This window comes from Bacidia gigantensis (genome assembly GCF_019456465.1).
Source record: "Bacidia gigantensis strain McMullin 20006 chromosome Unknown contig_278, whole genome shotgun sequence".
Lineage (NCBI taxonomy): Eukaryota > Fungi > Ascomycota > Lecanoromycetes > Lecanorales > Ramalinaceae > Bacidia > Bacidia gigantensis.
In genome coordinates this window covers 201,334-219,119 of record NW_025408606.1, presented here as the reverse complement: position 1 = coordinate 219,119, position 17,786 = coordinate 201,334, and the positions used below count along the sequence as shown (strand labels likewise).

Sequence of the window (17,786 nt, the reverse complement as noted above, 5' to 3'; positions counted from 1 at the left end):
CCCTGTGCAGCCTGGATACTGTCCAGTATTGCCCCTTCAAGAGTTGAGACATTAGAAAAGAAGATTGTTCTGAGTATTGGCCAATCCAGCCGAAGACTCATAACCTGCGCTATCTGATAGCGCATGTATGAGTGAGGTAGTATCCTTATCATAAAGATGATGCCATAGATGCTTTTCTCAGTTCGACTAGTGAAAGTAATAGTAGAATGATTTGCATGTCCGCTATTCAGGAAGTCTTGTACAGCCGTTGGATCAGAATAAGAGTAGGTCACCAACAATCGGCCACTCCGGTAATAGGCGTGAGTAATTCTCACAGATTTGGATGCGGTGTCGAGTTTTATGCCTGGATATGAACAAAGCGCGATGACTTTGAATCTTTATAAGTAGCTGGACATATAACATCCAGATTTGAGCCTGAATAACCTGTATCTCTAGAATACTCTCTCCACCCATAAGAATTCCTTATTTGCTCGCTTGATTCCTCGATTAATGTCTCAAAGCAAGTCCAATTGCCATACCAATTGCCGCGGGTGGCAGGAGTCTTTGCATACTTGTAGATGTCACAGCGTCGAATTGCTCGACGAAAGCGAGTCACGACCGGTAGAAATTGATAGAAAGTTTTCTGACCAGTGATTATTCATGTGTCCCAGTGTCGATATATTCCAGCGGAGCCAAAGAATGACACCCAGCATATCTCATCTTCAGACCACAACCACAAAGACATAAGCTGATTGTAGCACGATAGCCCTTGGCCGGAAAGAATCTCTTGTTGTGGTGATAAGGATTGACGACAACAGCAAGACAGAAAGACCGTGAACTCCGCATCACTGTCTTGTTGAAAAGAATGCATTTGGAACCGATCCGGGGTATCAGAAGTCTTGGTCCAAGAATGCCAGGCACGCACCACGCAGACACGTAAAAAAAAGGAATTAGAGCCTCTCGCCGGTTTAGCCTTTCAACTTCGAATAAAGACACTTTGAGATAGGCATTCTTACGGCGTGCTACCCGTTGCATAGCAAGAACCACATCAGGGTGTCATCTGTGCACCTGCAGAGCATTTGGTTGAACGCATTTATCGACATCCCATCAAAGGCTTGGCTGGTTTCATGATGACACCACGGCTGCTCAATGAGAGTTTTGTGCATGCTTGCAAACGAGATGACGAGGCGACTCTAGATTTAAAAACAAATCGTGAGACACGTACAGCAAAGGAGTAGTGTGTTGCTTTAACGACTCCACTCTTGATTAGCCTTCCCGAAATGAGTCGAGAAGGTTTGTGAACTCTCACGTGCAAACGGCAAGAGGCTTGAGAAAGTCAACGAGACTGGTGAAGGCGCATGAGAATACCCTTGTGGTAAGGCAGAGTGTTGGTGTATATATTTACAAGCCCCCACGAAAGGATCTCAGATCTTGAAGAGAGGAGGCTGGGTGTCATGTTTAGGAAAGAAAGATGGAGGGAAGAAGCAGATTTAAATAGAAGGGGTGGCTGGGAGAGTTAAGGTTTAGGGAATTCATCGATTCTAGGCTATGGAATGTTTTGCTTGTGGTGAATCTAGAATACATGATGCTGGACTGTGTCTCAGAATGTGAATCGCATTGCTGACGTGCTGAAAATGGCTGAAACGTCTTAGGCCGTGAAATGAATATTCAAGCTGTTTGTTATAGGAATGCTGAAGTGGCGGCGAAATGCTGGGATTTGGGAAGGATGGTGAATCGAGAACTGCGAGACGGCATCTTGAAGGTACTGGTGTCGTATTGTGCTTCGTGAGTAGTGATGCCGAAGAAGAAATGCTGCAGTGTTGAATTTCTGTGTGTTGCTAAGAAATCGTAGAACGTAGGCGTAACGTCAAACCCGAGTCTCGTGAATTGTGATATGCTCAGATCTCACCAATGGGCATGCAGGGATCCCAGGCGATTGGATCTTCTTCACCATCCTCATCGTCACTGTAAACGAAGTCCTCTTCGCCGTGGAAATAAGTAACATCCTGGCCGAACAGATGTAACATATCTTTAAGGCCAAGATTCTTCATAACTGTGCGGTCATCCATTGCCGCACTGATGATCTTGTCCTTTCGTTGCTGCATGGAGATTAATTTCTCGTCAATAGTATCTTTTACGACAAACCGAGTCAAGTGGGTCTCAGCTGTCTGTCCGATGCGGTATACGCGGCAGAAAGCTTGGAAGGTTAAGTACAATCTGGAAACTTAGGGACTCAGCGCTTACCTTGTTGTTCAACGCATGTGTTAAACCACAAATCGACTACTATCACTTTCGAAGCCTCGGTGATATTCTGGAGTTGTTGTCAGCAATGACAGCGGAATGCAGAACTTCATCTGTACCAGGCCTTGTGCTCCACACTTGAGCGACGCAACAAGTATCCTTACCAACGGATCGGTTTTGAAACGACTGAGATTTTCGTCTCTGACTTTCTGTGACATCTTACCATGATACTGTTCACGATCAGCACATCAACTTCAATTTGAGATTGATCATTACCGAGCAATGGCTCCAATTCCTACGTTCGCAGAGCTTTGCGAACAATTTGAGACTACTAGATATCAGCGAGTGTCCATATGCGCAGTTAGGTACTTACACCATGTGGAACTGGCCAAAGACAATGATCTTGCAGGTAGAGTCAGCGTTGAGCCATTGCTCGATCTTTGCCTCAGCCGCGGCAGTCTTCGTCGACTGTAATAGCTTGCCATCGGCCTCCACCCATTTCATGTTGTCATTAGGCTTGCGACGGGGTCGGCCAATTTCATTTAGCTGGGGTTTGGGTTTCTGTCTGGGTGGTTTGATGCCTGCCTTCATTTCTTCAAGACCGATGCAGGGCTCAGTGTCCTGGAACGCCATGTTACATTTGACGCAAAGGGCTTCGTTGGAGTCTTGTTGTGCATATTCAACAATGAGGGTGTCTAGGCACTCCATGCAATAAACATGCATACAACTCGTTACGTAAGGATTTGTAGGAGTCGATTGGCATTTCTGGCACAACGTTCGTTTGTTCATTTCGTCAATCCCCATCTGGGCGACCAACGTGCGAAGGTACTTGTCGAATCTCGAGACTGTCGTCTTTTCAATCTCCGCATTCTCAAAGTCATCGTCCTCAATCTCTGGCGTTGCTTCGGGAGGCGTGCGTATGGGTGAATCATCTTTATGGCTGATCATCGTGCATATGCTGCGAGCCATGTCTGCCGGTGAGGTAGTCTCGGCACGAGCTTCTTTCATTACCTCATAGAGGCTGTCGGCATCCTCTAAGTCGTACATTCTTTCCATTGTCTCTTGCAACATGAACACGTGCGTTGTTAATTGGCGTAGTCGGGTCAGCATGAACTGGAACAAAGGTCAGCAAAATCGCGGGTACAAAGAGTGCCCTTACTAGAACTAGGCGCTGCTGTTTTTCTAGATCGCCTGCTGCTGCAGCCCTTAGTTCAGCCGGTCAGCTTTTTATCATTCGCTCAGATCTCTTCTCACAACTCACCTTGCTATGGCCCTTCTGAATCTCTCCTCTATCGTGTTGTAAATTGTTCGCTCGAGGTCATTGAACTCAAGTTCAATGGTTTCTTCATGATTTTCTGGTAATTGAACAATTGGGTGGTGAAATAGCTCGGTTTTGTAGGTTCGCCGAATCATTATGCCATTGAGAAAGCTGTGCAACCGTTTCATGCAAATTTGACCGTCAATACAAAAGTTTTGTTTGAAAGTCCGGAAGGATCCACTGTTCTTGACACGCAGGAATTTGAAATACGGATAAAGCTCACCAAGGTCATTGAGAATTGGTGTACCGGACATGGCCCATCGATGTTTTGCCATGAGCCCACGACAGGCAACAGAAGTTATACCTTTGTGATTCTTGATAGCTTGTGCTTCATCTAGCACCACACGGTAAAAGTGTATCTGGTGCAGCACTCCACGTTCTTCGGTCCATGTTTTGAGCCACCATGCCTTCTTTTCCTCAAGTGTTTGTAAATCTTCAGGAAGTTTTGCTCGTGGGTAAGACTTCTGAACTTCAGTATATGTCGTGAGCACGATATCTGCTTGCGCTAAATCGTCTTTCAGACCCCAATTAGAAGCGCCTCCTTGGTCCGGTCTCAAGCCGTAGAAGACCTTCACTCGGAAGCCCGCAACTTTATTATCGATGTGTTTACTAATTTCGCGATCCCACTGCATGATTAGCGAGGGTGCACATACAATCAGCGTACTTTTGTTTGCCTCTGTCGGTCCCGCAGGATGTGCTATAATTGTCATAAGTGCCATTACTGTCTTACCCAATCTAAATGATAATGTAAGCGAAAGTCGGACTAAACACAAAGGTAGAATTCTTACCCCATCACGTCCGCCAGAATGCCACCTCTTGGGCTTTCCTCTTGAATTTCTCGCTTTTTCATAGCCCCAGCACCCTGGATCTGATGGTGGCGCAGAACTTGAGACATACCCTTCATGTTCCACCCACTTGCACGATCTGCGACTCTGACACCGCCAAGGACTCGGCCCATACTCAATATGTTCTCCTTATCACTGATAGCCTGCTTTTCCTCTGTTAAGTCGAGACCCTTGAGTAAGTCACGCATCGCGTCTGACTTTTTGCTACCCCTCAGAACGGGCATACCCTCCATGTTTGCCGATGCATTCGTATCGTGAAAAACATCACTTGTGAGTAGAGTTTGGGTTCCAGTAAGATGTTTTTGCTGATATGAAGTTCCCGTTTTTTGTGGGGGCAGAAAGCCTTTCGCAATACCGCACTTCTTTTTCCCTTTACCCTTAGCATTAGAATTCGCACTCTGCTGAATGTTCTTCTTCTTTGCTTTATAAGAGGGTTTTGTTTTGGATGGCTGCACTGAGCCATCTTCTTGCAGTTCAGCGTTGCGATTACCGAGTATAAATGGAAGTCCGGCCATCATGTTATCAGTCAGTTCCTTGCTGAAGTCTGCCTTGGTGCGACTATCTGTATCCTTAGGCCTGTGTTTGCGCCTTATCGCTTCCTGGGGCTCAATATCTTGATCATCCTTGCCTCGCTTGTTGGATGGACTAGGAAAAAATAGACCATCCACGCTTTCTACGTCTTCATTTCTCTCGTCGTTGTCAAGTTCTATCTGCAAAAGTCTCTGTCGTTCGTTATGCGCCTTTTCTGCTTGACCAAATTCGAAGTCATCTTCGAAAGTGTTTTTCCCTTTAGTACATTTCGTCCGATACGCCCTTCGCAAAACCATGAACGCTTGAGTTGCATCTTTGTCTTCAGTCATTCGTGTTTGTTGCTGCATCCAAGCATTCTCATCTGCTATCTCGATTGGCTCTTCTTCGTTGCCTTTAGCATTCCTTTGTGCTGCCGCGATATAGTATTTCTGCATCTGTCTCAATCTTGCGACATCTTCTGCAGTCCGTTGGCCTCGCGGATTCGCTCCACGAAGCATGGACTTAGTGAGTGTCGATCTGGTGTTTTCAGGGGCTTCGTCGTCAGACTCCAGTATCTGAACGACTCCATCGTCATCAACAATGCATTTGGGTGGAGGACCAAAAATGCCATGAGCCTCAGATTCAAGCGGCTCGCTCTTGATCGGCTTCTCTTGCCCATCTTCGATCACCAAACAGTCGCTCTTCTCTTGATCATCGATTTGAATGGTGGATTGAAGGTTATTTTGCTGGTTCAAAGCCCTAACACTTGCCCACAAGTCGTCAAAGTCCTCGTCATCGGAATCATCTAACTCTATGTGAGTTTCTTGAAGCGCTTTCCAAAGAAAGTTAGTGGGTATTCTTGGCTCCTGTAGACTCGCTTTTTCCTTTGTTCTATCTCTCGGCTTTCTTGGTATCTCTTCGATATCTTCATGGACTTCCTCTTTTATTCTGGGAGTTCCGGCTTGCTGAAAGCTATTCAAAGCATTTGATTCCTCACCAGGAGCATCAAGTAGGTCATCGATAGCAACAAGCTCGGCGGTGTCAAATCTAAAGGATTGACTGGGCTGAGTCCAACCGAGCTCAGGAAATGGAGCATTCGGCTCGCAAATCGGAGCATCTATCGGATCCGCTCGAAATGATGTTTCGTGTGGGCTAGTGGAGCGTGCCGATTCGGTGCCCATGATGGATGTGGTCTATGAGGGAATGTGTTGGTAGAGATTCGATAGCATTGTTTGCGTACCTGGAGCAGGTCTCGAACGCTTTGTCTGTATGCAGCCACTGTCAGGAGCCGATAATATAGCTCGAATGAGCTGTGATGAGTGTACAAGTTCTTGACAATCAAGATATTAGGAGGTGGGTTGAAGAAGTAGTTTAGGTCGTTGACGAAAGACGATGTAGATGATGAAAGAAAAGGCAAAGTATTGAAGTAGATGGTAGCAAAATCAAGCGTGGTAAAGAGTTGACTGGTGTTTAGTGAGGAGAAGATGGAAGTCTTGGCGCGAAATTTTTGGCGAACAAGTGATAACAGAAGTGAGGCGAACGTTGCAAATTCTTGGCAGAAGCAAATCTGCGCTCGCCACTGATTTGATGGGAGAGAAGACCTCTGGCTGGGGGTTTGTGCCGGTATAAACAAACTTGAAACGGACAATAATGCGAGAGACAGAGAGCAACGTACCAGATGGTTGAGGAGGTTGGATGGGGAGGATACTGTTGCTCAAAACCTTTGAGGAGCAGAAAATGCTGATGATCGGTGGCTAGCCGCAGTAAACAGTTTGGAACGTGTGTTGTATTAGCGAGGAAGCGAGATGAGTAAGTACCAAGTAGTGATGGTGACCAGAAAGCTCAAGAACGAGGTGTTCGTTGTAATGTAGAGGTTGGCTGAGGAAGGATGGAGACCCGCCGTCCGTCAATGCGTAATGCAATGAGTATGTAGCATGTGGACAGTTGGTGAACAAGATAGAAAATATCAGGGCGGTAGGGTGGTCAAAAGACGTCGATGAAGAAGTGTGTTCTGTAAGATAGAGGAAGTGCTTATTCGAAAGATCAAGAGCCGCCGTCCGTCAACGCAAGATGCGAAGAGTAGGTAGCAAACAGAGCCTTAGCGAGTCAGTACGACAAGTATTGAATGGTGCGGTGGCTAGAAGCCGTGAAGGACGAATTGGCTGGTGTTTAGTAGAAGTAGTAGGTTGAAGGAAGCTCAAGCGTTGACGTCGGTGAAAGCGTGGAGCCAAACAGGTGTGTGATGTAAAGTAGTAGAAGTCGACGCACCAAAGATAGATAGGCGCAGTAAGTTGTCCGTCGTAAGAAGCTGAGAAGGATGAGAGTGTGAATATGTCAAGAAGCTAGCCGGCGTTCCTACTTGATATGAGTAAGGTGAGCTGAGGTTGGCAAGAAAAGTTAATAATGTATGTTGGAGAGAATTTTCCGCGCCCGGGGATGAGAAGTCTGTCTCTCGGTCTCAGCCGTGTAGGAGAGATTGAAGTTGAGAACGCCAAGATAGGGAACTTGTGGACTTTCCCAGGTTGGCGCAATTGTCAAGAACTTGGAGGGCATTCGTACGGTCGAGCAGACATAGAAAGTGAAGGGTCTGAGGAGACTAGTCAAGAGGTTAGGAGGTACACCTGGTCACGGGATGCCCATTCTGACCATGGTTGGCAGTCGAGTGGCAGGCCGTCAGTGTCATCAGAGGAGAAAATATATGTTGTCTGTAGCTCACTGTCGTGACAATTGTACGAGGTTATGGTGGAGTTGGGGTAGCTAACGAGATGCCCATCTCAACCAGGCCCGACGGTTGAATGGAATCGTATCGATTCGATCAAGAACTGTCAGTTGAATGTCCACAGCTCAGCGCCGCTGGATCTGACATGGCGTACGGAGATGTCGAACCGGTGAGCCCAACGCCCACTTCAAGCACTCAACTGCAATCTCATCAGCATCAACCGCCGCAATGAAGCCGATGGTCTTACCTCTTCGACCCCATAACCGACAGAAAGTGGATGAATACCGACCCAGTCAATTCCTCACCCATCTCAGCCACACTCAAGCGCCCCCCTCTCTATCTTTCCGTCTCCAGTCATCGTCCTCCCAGACAGCACAACTGTACCCTCCCAAATATGGTAGCACAGATCCATATAGCTTCAGTTACCCTGATGGAAGGGCTGAGGCGGTGCCTCCTCGAGCGCCAAGAACACAGAAACCGTCAAAACAGCCGACCCCACCCCACGCTAGCGACATCCGGCTTAGCACCACGCAACGCAATGCACGCAACAATTCACAGCATGCACGTAACAACGCCCGACATTTCCCACTGCACGTGAAGGGGGAGAGGGGGGTGGTGATGTCAGTTTTTCTACTTGACCTCTGTATGATTCGTGACCTGTGCGACTTTAAGCGAAGACGCAGGGAAAGAGTCGAGGGTCGGGCGGGGTAGCTGGGAAGAGAGATGGTATGTCGCTTGCTTGCTTTGTTTGTTTTGTTTTAAACTTTGGTAAGCAGGAGGGGAAAGGGGAATTATACCGCGATATCACTGTGGTGGTATGAGTTTTGAGTGGGATGAGTGATGAGCAGGCGTGAGGTAGGGGGATGGAAAGATGGACCTCTCGTCACTGCCCTGCCATGGTTGTCTTCATTCGTGTGAAGTATAGTTGGTGGAGCGTTCGAGCTAGCTGCGTTAGAGATCATGCATAGCAACAGATTGGAGATCCGTATTTTGGATTAATTTTATTCTTTTCTTTTCTGAGTGAAAAACCACTATAGCCGCCCAAGCCAGGCCAGATTGCCGGCCAACTGACGCCATGCCATGCCCTCAATTTGACCCTAGCTGCGGCTGTATGGGAGAGAATCGCGAACGTGGTGTATGTACATTGCAAACGACTGTATGTACGAATGGCATTAGATTAGTGAATGTGTTTATGACCCCAGGGAGGCGTCTTGCGCCCAACACCGCGAGGCTGATGATCTATGCAGGGGAACCGTGGAATTCGTGATGGGGTATCTCTAGTCTGCGGCGGCAGGGAAGGGAGAGAATTATTAGAGATCGGAGGTAACGAGGTGAGAGTTTTCTTTCGTGGAGCTGTGGGGGATTAGCTAGGTTCTTGCGACGACTAAGACGAAGCACACCTTGGTCCTAATTGAAGATAACAGCTGCATGCGAGAGGTCTTGGACCTGGTGCTACTGGTCTGCACCATTGAAGCCGCACGTAGAGACGGCTTGGCGTCTAATTACTTGACGTTGATCGTGGCTGGATCATCTGTTCACTTTGTTAGCACGCTCTTGGTGGGTGCCGGAGCCAGGCTCACCCTCTGGATAAAACCATGCAGCTATAGCGATGATCATGTAGAGAATCATTAATAGCACACCCTCAAGCCTATCCAAGGTCAGCACCCCTCGTATAAGATCATGAGCAAGAAGAGCGATCAAAAACATACCAGTGGCTCTCTCCATCTTGGATCAGGTAGTTGACAAGCAGTATGCTTACGAAGAGCACCACAATTTGGAATCCATCGAATGCCAGGTTCATATCACTCTTGCCCATAATCCACCCAAGCACCACGGCGAATGGAATGACCAGCAGAGCGATCTGCATGCTACTACCCACAGCGACTCCGATAGCCAAATCCATCTTGTCCTTGATCGCGACCGTGACGGCGGTAGCATGCTCGGCTGCATTGCCGACAATGGGCAGGAGAATCAAACCGACAAACGTCCTCGACACGCTTCCGCCGTCCGTAATAGCGTTAATGCTCTTGACCATGTATTCCGCACACAGAGCGACCAATGCAGTTGAGATAGCAAGCGTTAGCAACGCGGTGAGCTTGCTTAGTTCTGGCTCCTCCTGCTCTCCTTCTGGCTCTTGCGCATGCTTTTCTTGAGAAATCTTCCCACCAGTCGAGTTTGCCATTCCAGCGCCAATTTGTGCGATGCCTTTTGATGCATCGCCACCCTCAACTTTCTTAGAGCGCTTCTCGACCTTTTGAGACGGTGCATTGTATATGGTCGTGTGTGTCTTCAGTTGGAAAAGCAGGTAGCAAGCATATACTACCAGGAGCAAGATGGCGGTACCGCGTGAGAGTTCGGCAATCCGCTCATTCTTTAATTCCTCTGCCAAAAAGGATCAGTGATGCCTGATTTAGAGGATTCATAGAAGGTACTCACGACTTCCGTCTGCAAAAGATTGGAAAGCTGCAGGAATAAGCAAGCTGCCTATTGCCAGGGCCAACAATGATGAAGCGGTCTGTGCGACGGTTACGTTAAAGTATTGATTGATTCTGTTGATACCGCCAAGGAAGAAGGACATTCCCATCACGAGTAGGAGATTGGATAGCATGCTGCCAATCAGTGATTCTTTCACGATATCAACTTGATTATCCACGAGAGCGAGGATGGAGACGATGAGCTCGACAGCATTTCTGTAGTCGACGTTAGAACGTTTCATAGCTTGGGAAGTGTTCAACTCACCCGAAGGTTGCATTCAGCAAGCCACCAAGAGTCTCTCCGACACGCAATGCTATCTCTTCAGTTGCGTAACTTAACATTCCGGCCAATGGTATAATAGCAATAAAATTGATGACGAATACGGCCACTTTGTCCACCCCAGCGTAGTTCACGGCAATGCCAACAGGTACAAATATAAGCAGGATATTGATGTATGAATTGAAAAGTGTGGCACGGATCTGGCTCTTGAAGGTGAATTTCTGAGCATCAGGCTTGAAGAAGGATGCCGAAGTCCGCTTAGACAACTTATCGTCCTCATCTTTTACGAAGCAAAGGAGTTTGGCTCGCTTTCGTCTTCGTGGCCGACCCTCGACTGGCCCGTCTGTAGATGTAATGGACTTTTCCAACGCAGATTCGTTTGTGCCAGTACCCGAATCTTGACTTGTTTCTGGCCGTTCCTCCAACTCGTCCGGGGTTTTCACAATTGGCGCAAAACTGGGCTCGGACATTTTTGTGGAGGTGGGAGATGACGAGGGCATGGTATTGGCGTGCTGAGGCTTTTCGATCCCTTTGCGATTGTTCGATTGTCGGTCCATCTCGATTGTAGGTGTCATGAAGTTTTCCGAGGCATTTGTATGCATGCGCCGAGCATTTTCTTCATCTCCATTGGTAATGGGTTTGCGGGGCTTGTGATGTTTGCCAAATGGATTGAAAGCGGCAGTATCATCCTCATCATCACAGTACCAGGCCTCGCGTCTTGCTCTTGTCTTGTAGCGATCTAGAAAATACATGAGTTGGATGGCCACCACACTGTGGAAGGCCAGGACTCACGCATTGCGACAGTACTCGGTCTGTTTCAGCCGGCGGGATTGCGCGTGTACTTGTAAGAGGATATCGTTCGAGGGCTTCAGTCAGCCTTGTGTGGTCACGAGGCTGAGGAATGTAGAAATACGCCCAATTTAATGGGGGAGGAGACAAGCACCAGCAAGGGAGCCTGGAAGCCGGAATTAGATTTGCGAGATCCTTCGGGGGCGGGTAGGTCAGCCGTAAGACCTGATGGGGATCTGAAGCGAATTTAGTGTCGCGAAAAGACACTGAAAAGCGAGAACTGAACTGCGGGAGATTGTGGGATGGCAGAAGATGGTGGAGAGATGATGGAATGCCTGAGGTGGATAAACAACAATGACGGGGGAGAAGCTCTCACGAAAGTTTGCTGTGGCGAAGAAATACCCTGCTTTCTCCTTGCCAAGGCTTTCCTCTTTCGCCTGGGGGGGGCAGCCACTCAATATTAAGATTTGAGCGGTCACTTGGCAGGTCTGAGGCAAGTTTGGGGCATCTGCGAGCATCATGGATCCTTTATGGGCCTTCTAATTGGCTTCGATAGCCCCTACTGGTGCTGCTAAAGGGCATGGCCGAATGAAACCGGCACGCCCTAAGGATGCCGCTAATGGCCCCGCTAAGGCCCTCTTGAGCCACCGCTAACAGCGCATCAGGAAATCGAACGGACTCAGCCACTCTCCGCAAAACCTGTAACTACCCATATGCACACATTGGGCATTCGCAGATGAGACAGATTGTCGAATGGGTACCTGCATCAAATACCCTGTTACAGATCGAATGCATCCTGCCAGAATGGGTCGCAATCAATCCTGCTCGTGCAAATTGCAATCTCGACGGGGGCAGTGAAGGAGACTCGTTAGCATGCTGACGCGGACAACACAGCGATTGGGCACTGACCAATCCAATGCGGTTCGAATACTCCGCTTCGAAGGCTAGAAATAGGCGGTAGAAGGCAGCGGTCGAGCATGCATAAATCCGCTGATCACGACGCTCCTTCAGACCATGGGAACCCATCGGATGATGCACTTGACCACGAATCGACAGCCACATTCAAATCATCATGCATTCTTTCAGTGCATGACAGCTCGTCTTCATCCAACGTGTTGGTCAACGAGAGCATCTTACCCAGCGGGATCGCGATACCGGGAGATTTGTTGCAAATCCGATATGTGCCATCAAGTGCTGATGGCCGAAACAGTCGCGATGCTGGAAAACTTCGGGGGACCTCAAGTGGTAACTATGGCAATACCTACCACTTCTTCGCTCAGTTTGCTACGTCGGAGCAGCTGCAAAAGCTGCCAAACTTACAGATCTCAATACCCAAGGCGCTTGCAGACTCGCTCCGAATGTCCAAGGGCTCGTCAGTCACGCTATCGAAAGCGGATGAAGTTACCTCTCGAGCATCTCACGTAGAATTGATCTTTCGAGATCAATACCTTGCCAGAGGGGATATGTGGCGACTCACCAACAGACTTCTCGCCGGCCAATGTATCTACGCTGGGCAGAAAATCGAGTTCATGGGTACAATTAGGGCAGTCATCAAAGCCATCTTCGTGGATGGTGCAAAAGTCACCTCAGCCGTGTTTCATCCATCCACCAAACCGATCTTTCGTAGCGAGTCCGCTCGTTACGTTCTTTTCATTCAGATGTCTCGAGAAATGTGGGAATTCGACACTACAGGCACGGGCGAAATCATGTTTGACAAAGTCGTCAATGGCTTTCTGCCGGAGCTGTTCAAAAGATGGAGAGATATGCAGGTTAGACATCTTGTCACCATTGTCCTTTTCACGAGACTGCAGTACGACAAGAGGCCTCTGACGAAGTCCGCAGATGGACTTGCCAAGAACGCGCAACAGCCCGATTTGGACGACGCGCATTCGAAAGATTACTACCGTATTGTAGCTACTGACGTGGCCAGTATTGAATCCGCAAACATCTTGGAACGCCTGAAACAGGAGTTCCAGACCTTTCTACCGGACGTACTGACTAAAGCACCAACATCAGCCGATTATGTACCCTTGGGCTCAGAAGGCCTACGAGCGGCCTCTGTAGAACTACCCGTCGACATAGTCTCGGGTAGACCTACCGTAGCCTCTCAGGGAAATATTCTCGAAGCCATAAACCTTGCCTCGTCCCAATTTTCCTCCGATTACATTGATCGGGACCTCATTAGGACTGGCGTCTCCATTGTTGTACTCTCTCCAGGACCTGGCCTCTTTGAAGTTGACTACAGATTACTGATTCATACGACAGAGAACCTGACGGATAACGGCGTTGGGATCGATCTTGTCTGCTTGTCACAAATGCCGTTGCATTCTGTGCCTCTTTTCAGATACTCCCAGCCTAGCGAAAATGACAGTCAGAGAGGCTCCGCGAATGCAAGCTTTGAGAGCACGCCGACACACAGCTATTCGAATACTATGAGCTTTGGCACCCCCGTATCGGATGTGGCCGGCATAAAAGAGGGCCACAAGACGCGAACAAGCAAGGGACAATGGCAATACGGAATCCCGCATTGGGTTGATGTCTCCTACTGGACCACCATAGCTTCTGATCCAACCTTCGCAGCAACTGCTCGATCAAAGCATCCAAAGTCGCGCGCGAAATATGCTTTGTTTCCACTCAAGGAGTTCAAGTCTCGAATACGGATGTATGAGCTACAGATGATGGGTATCACAGAGGACGCTTCCAGCAACATATCAATTCCATCTCTATCTAGACCTTCGCAATCAGTTTCCGCTACTAACGAAGACTCTGCGGTAAGTGGCAAGCCCGCCGAGGAAGAAACTTTGCCAAGGGCACTCTCATCGTCTATAAGTCGAGCCGAAGCCATACAAAGTGCGATGAAACCAAATAGGTCGCTTGCGTCATCTGAAGCTGGTATCTCTGAGGATATTGAAAATGGAGCAGAAATTGTTGACTGGATGGACACTTATGACAGCCTCGCTTTTCGTGATCATCGAATTAAGCAGAGCCCCCGAGTTCGTACGTCTCCAGTCGAGGTCAGACCGAAGAAGCGTAGTCTTCTAGCTGCATCCCACAGAGCTCAACATGTTCTAGGAACCAAGCATTTGTTGTCAAGTAGTGATTTCGCCCAGAATCTTAAAGTCAAAAATATTGCCTCATCGAGCATACCGAGTCGCAGCGGTGGAAACTCGAGTGTCACTCTAAGCAATAAAAGGTCTAAAGAGCAGCCGAATCCTCTAGCTCGCAACATCAGTTTTGGTCCCCAGGGCTTACGACTTGGCACCCCATCGGCCGCTGTCGCGATCGCAAGCGCGGATGTAGCCGTGGGTCGTGATATGAAGGCTAGGCATGGAAGACAGCAATCGCACCCTAAAGGCCATGCACACGGCTCGAATTCATTCTCGAGATCAGATGTAGTTGATCGGAATAGCAAATTAGATCAAGTGACATCAGAATCTGGAGATCCTTCAGCAAATATGCATGAGGACACCTCATCAGGAATGTCCGACCCGGACACTTCTAGACCAATACCAATTCGTAAAGATACAGGGCAAGTGAATAGAGATCGGAGGAGAAGCATCTCGTCAGATGAGGATACCCAGACACCACAGGATCGAGTCGCAATCCTCAAAGATGTACGAGTAAGAAAGTTTATCAGTCCAGATGGGGTTGCTATGAAATATGGCCCGGACCTCCCCACACTGTCCCCAAGTACAACTTTGGCTCCGTGGGTGACTGTCCTGAATCCCTGTAACCCATCAAAAGCTCTCATCCTACATGGAAATCGTCTTGGCCGGTGGCATCACATCTTCCCCCGGCCGCTCAAAGCGTCCCAGATCAAATGGAAATCCCTGTGTAGCCCTGCGGCCGTGCCGCTGACAACCGAAGACTTTCCCACCCCCGACGAAATGGTAGACGAATATAGGGAGAGGACTTATGTCATACCCCTACCAGCAGAGATGGACACCACTGATCAACCTCGCTCGTTGACTACTGAATTGGTGGCGTTTCGGCTGTCTCGAGGGTTTCAAGTAGTCGTGGGAGAAGTAATTGCGTCTAGTGCTCGCAATGGTGATACTCCATCATCTGTTAATATCTTCAAAGAAGACTCACTGGCATGGGAAGGCTCCATCATCTACATGTCACGAGGAGGTACAATCCATCGCCTTACACGAACAAAGCCCGACAGATTAGAGGTCAAGGTTTTTACGAGGCATAATGCTGCCATTCAGGACGGTGCACATCTACATTATACTCCTCGCATTCGCTCCATGCTGGCCGATGAGTATGAAGACCAGGCTATTCTCATGTCGCCTCAGGATGGAGGTTTCAATTGGGAATACATTGATGCTTTCATAGCCGGTTATGAGAGGCCTAAGGCAGAGAAGTATGTCGAGGGATTACGGCCTTGGCGAGCGCGCTTTGTATTGATACCGATGGAGAATCCAGCCGATTCTCGACGCACAAGTAAATCGAAAGGTCTCACAGAGGAAGAAATACGGCTTGAAGGCATCAAGAAACTTACACAGCTATGGCAGAAATGTCGGTACGTACTGCCAGAAGACAGGCAATATACAAAGACCGCGCGATTGAATGACGACGCGAACCCGCTGGATGTCAGATATTTCACCACAAACACCTCAGCTATCGTGCGCGAGGAACTGGATAACGCTGCTGGCGAGGACATGCATCTTTCACCTGTACAGCTACTCCCCGAAGCTGAGCTTCATCAGCGGTCTGGGCTCAACACCAAAACTTTGGTTGAAACACTTCAAGGTCCAAAGGGGGTTCGCATCGTTGACCGCAGGTGGCATTGGAAGTTGCATCATCACTGCCTCATCGGCTCCGAGCTGACAACGTGGCTTCTAGAAAGTTTCAAAGACATCAATAGCCGGGAAGAAGCTTGCGACTTTGGCAACGAGCTCATGAAAGATGGGCTGTTCCGACATGTTGAGAAACGACATGACTTTCGCGATGGACACTACTTCTATCAAATTGGAGATGACTACAGAGTCGCTCGGCCCGAATCAAGAGGTTTCTTCGGTTGGGCTAAAGCGCCTGTTCTTCAGACACCGTTTAAGGAAACCTCAACACAGCAGACGCCGCTTTCTGCGGTCGAAAGCTCTCCTGTCGAAGAGAAGACAAAGTCTGAGAAGAGGCAAGCCAAGGCTTCAGTGAGACATGGAAGACCAACTGTCGCCTTGGGGAAATCACTGGTTTACAATCTCACCCATAGCCGTCCAAAGACGTCGTACCGAGAGGAGTTGATGAACTTGCATTATGATCGATTACATAACCCTGACGCGTGCTACCATATTCGTATCGAATGGATGAACACGACATCAAAGCTCATACAAGATGCAGTCAATCATTGGGCGATGATCGTTGAAGCGTACGGCCTGCGCCTGATAGAAGTTCCGATTGGGGAGGCATCATCTATCAGAAGCATGCACCCGTTCCGTGCCCCTTACCTTATCAATCTTGCTCGAGCGCCACCGGCAAAACTGCCTTCAAATTACTTCGAGATCGAAAAGTCGACGGAGATCAAACGGTCAAAGAGCCAATTCTACCACCAAGCCATACTCAAGCGTTTCAATTACGTCCTTGATTTTGAAGCTGCCACAGACTTTCCACCCGACGTGGATGTAAGTTATTCTTGGGGCAAGCCAGACTATCGCTATCCCCAATACATCCACAGATCAGGCCTTCTTATCGCCCAGATAGATGATGACGGCAGCTTTCTAGTGCTCGCCAATCGCCTCTACAACAACAAGAGTGCAAGCGCACGGGCCAAGCCTAGTGGTGACCTCTCAGACCATCAACCCGAGCACAGTCCCCTGTCGCATCGTAATAAACCACTACGGACCGGTGATGGGCTAACGCGACGTGCATCACCGCAAAGCTCCCCATTTGTATCCCCAGCTTTGCGTGCATCGCTTGACATTCCAAGCAGCACTACACCAGCGAGTCGGAGTCGGTCAGCCAATACTACGAAGTCACCTACAGCTCACAATAGCGTCAGTAGCGCTTCTTCTGTCGTCGATCCAGAACGACTTACTCGAGAATTTCAAGACTTCTGCAGTAATGTTGAAGCCTTGGACGCTTTCTATGCAGAACAACAAAGCAGAACGACTACACCTGGCTCCACGCCATTCATGCAAAGCAGCAGGACGCCTAGCCGCGGCCCACAAACGCCAGTCGAAGAAGGTTATATCCCGGATCTGACATTACCTGGCAGCCTGAATGAGAGGGGGGGATGTTCGATAGGGAGAGAAAAGCGTCTTCCACATCTGGAGGCAGTCGGGCCAGGAGTGGTAGCCCAAGATCTAGAAAGGTGGAAAGAAAAGTTAGCATTGAGAGGAGTCCGCTGAGCAACGCCCAAGAATAGCATGATATAGAATTCTTCTCAAAGCTCTCCCCATTCAGACCTCTACTGCTAGATCAGCAATATGACATGGACAATTGGGGCGGCGGACTGCGGCTACCCGAAAGAGTTAGGCGGTAGGGCTAGAGAATTGGAATATCGCCAACCTCTCTGACCGCTTTTCTAATTATCCGCTTCATATCTCAACATTGTTGCCCGATTCAGACGCCTTAAAGTATCTGATCTTCTGTTTGATCCTACCAGCGCGTTCTCTGTCCGTGCTGAGCT

The 17,786-nt window shown here is 48.7% G+C and overlaps 4 protein-coding genes across 4 annotated transcripts; 1 reads left to right on the top strand and 3 right to left on the bottom strand.

The window, feature by feature from the left end:
* Positions 1 to 1,877: 1,877 nt before the first annotated feature.
* Positions 1,878 to 4,170, bottom strand: KY384_007533 (uncharacterized protein; the record flags this gene model as incomplete). The annotated part of the gene is made up of 7 exons (XM_044816024.1): positions 1,878 to 2,176; positions 2,224 to 2,290; positions 2,385 to 2,450; positions 2,497 to 2,548; positions 2,594 to 3,333; positions 3,380 to 3,425; positions 3,482 to 4,170. 7 exons carry the CDS (start codon positions 4,168 to 4,170, stop codon positions 1,878 to 1,880), a joined length of 1,959 nt encoding a protein of 652 aa, XP_044666664.1.
* A 152-nt stretch (positions 4,171 to 4,322) lies between these two features.
* Positions 4,323 to 6,074, bottom strand: KY384_007532 (uncharacterized protein; the record flags this gene model as incomplete). Its single annotated transcript, XM_044816023.1, has 1 exon — positions 4,323 to 6,074. One exon carries the CDS (start codon positions 6,072 to 6,074, stop codon positions 4,323 to 4,325), a length of 1,752 nt encoding a protein of 583 aa, XP_044666663.1.
* A 3,065-nt stretch (positions 6,075 to 9,139) lies between these two features.
* On the bottom strand, positions 9,140 to 11,162 carry KY384_007531 (uncharacterized protein; the record flags this gene model as incomplete). Its single annotated transcript, XM_044816022.1, has 5 exons — positions 9,140 to 9,260; positions 9,322 to 9,994; positions 10,049 to 10,302; positions 10,352 to 11,105; positions 11,159 to 11,162. The coding sequence occupies 5 exons, from the start codon at positions 11,160 to 11,162 to the stop codon at positions 9,140 to 9,142; spliced, it is 1,806 nt and encodes a 601-aa protein (XP_044666662.1).
* A 970-nt stretch (positions 11,163 to 12,132) lies between these two features.
* Positions 12,133 to 17,505, top strand: KY384_007530 (uncharacterized protein; the record flags this gene model as incomplete). Its single annotated transcript, XM_044816021.1, has 1 exon — positions 12,133 to 17,505. The coding sequence occupies one exon, from the start codon at positions 12,133 to 12,135 to the stop codon at positions 17,503 to 17,505; it is 5,373 nt and encodes a 1,790-aa protein (XP_044666661.1).
* Positions 17,506 to 17,786: the final 281 nt, after the last annotated feature.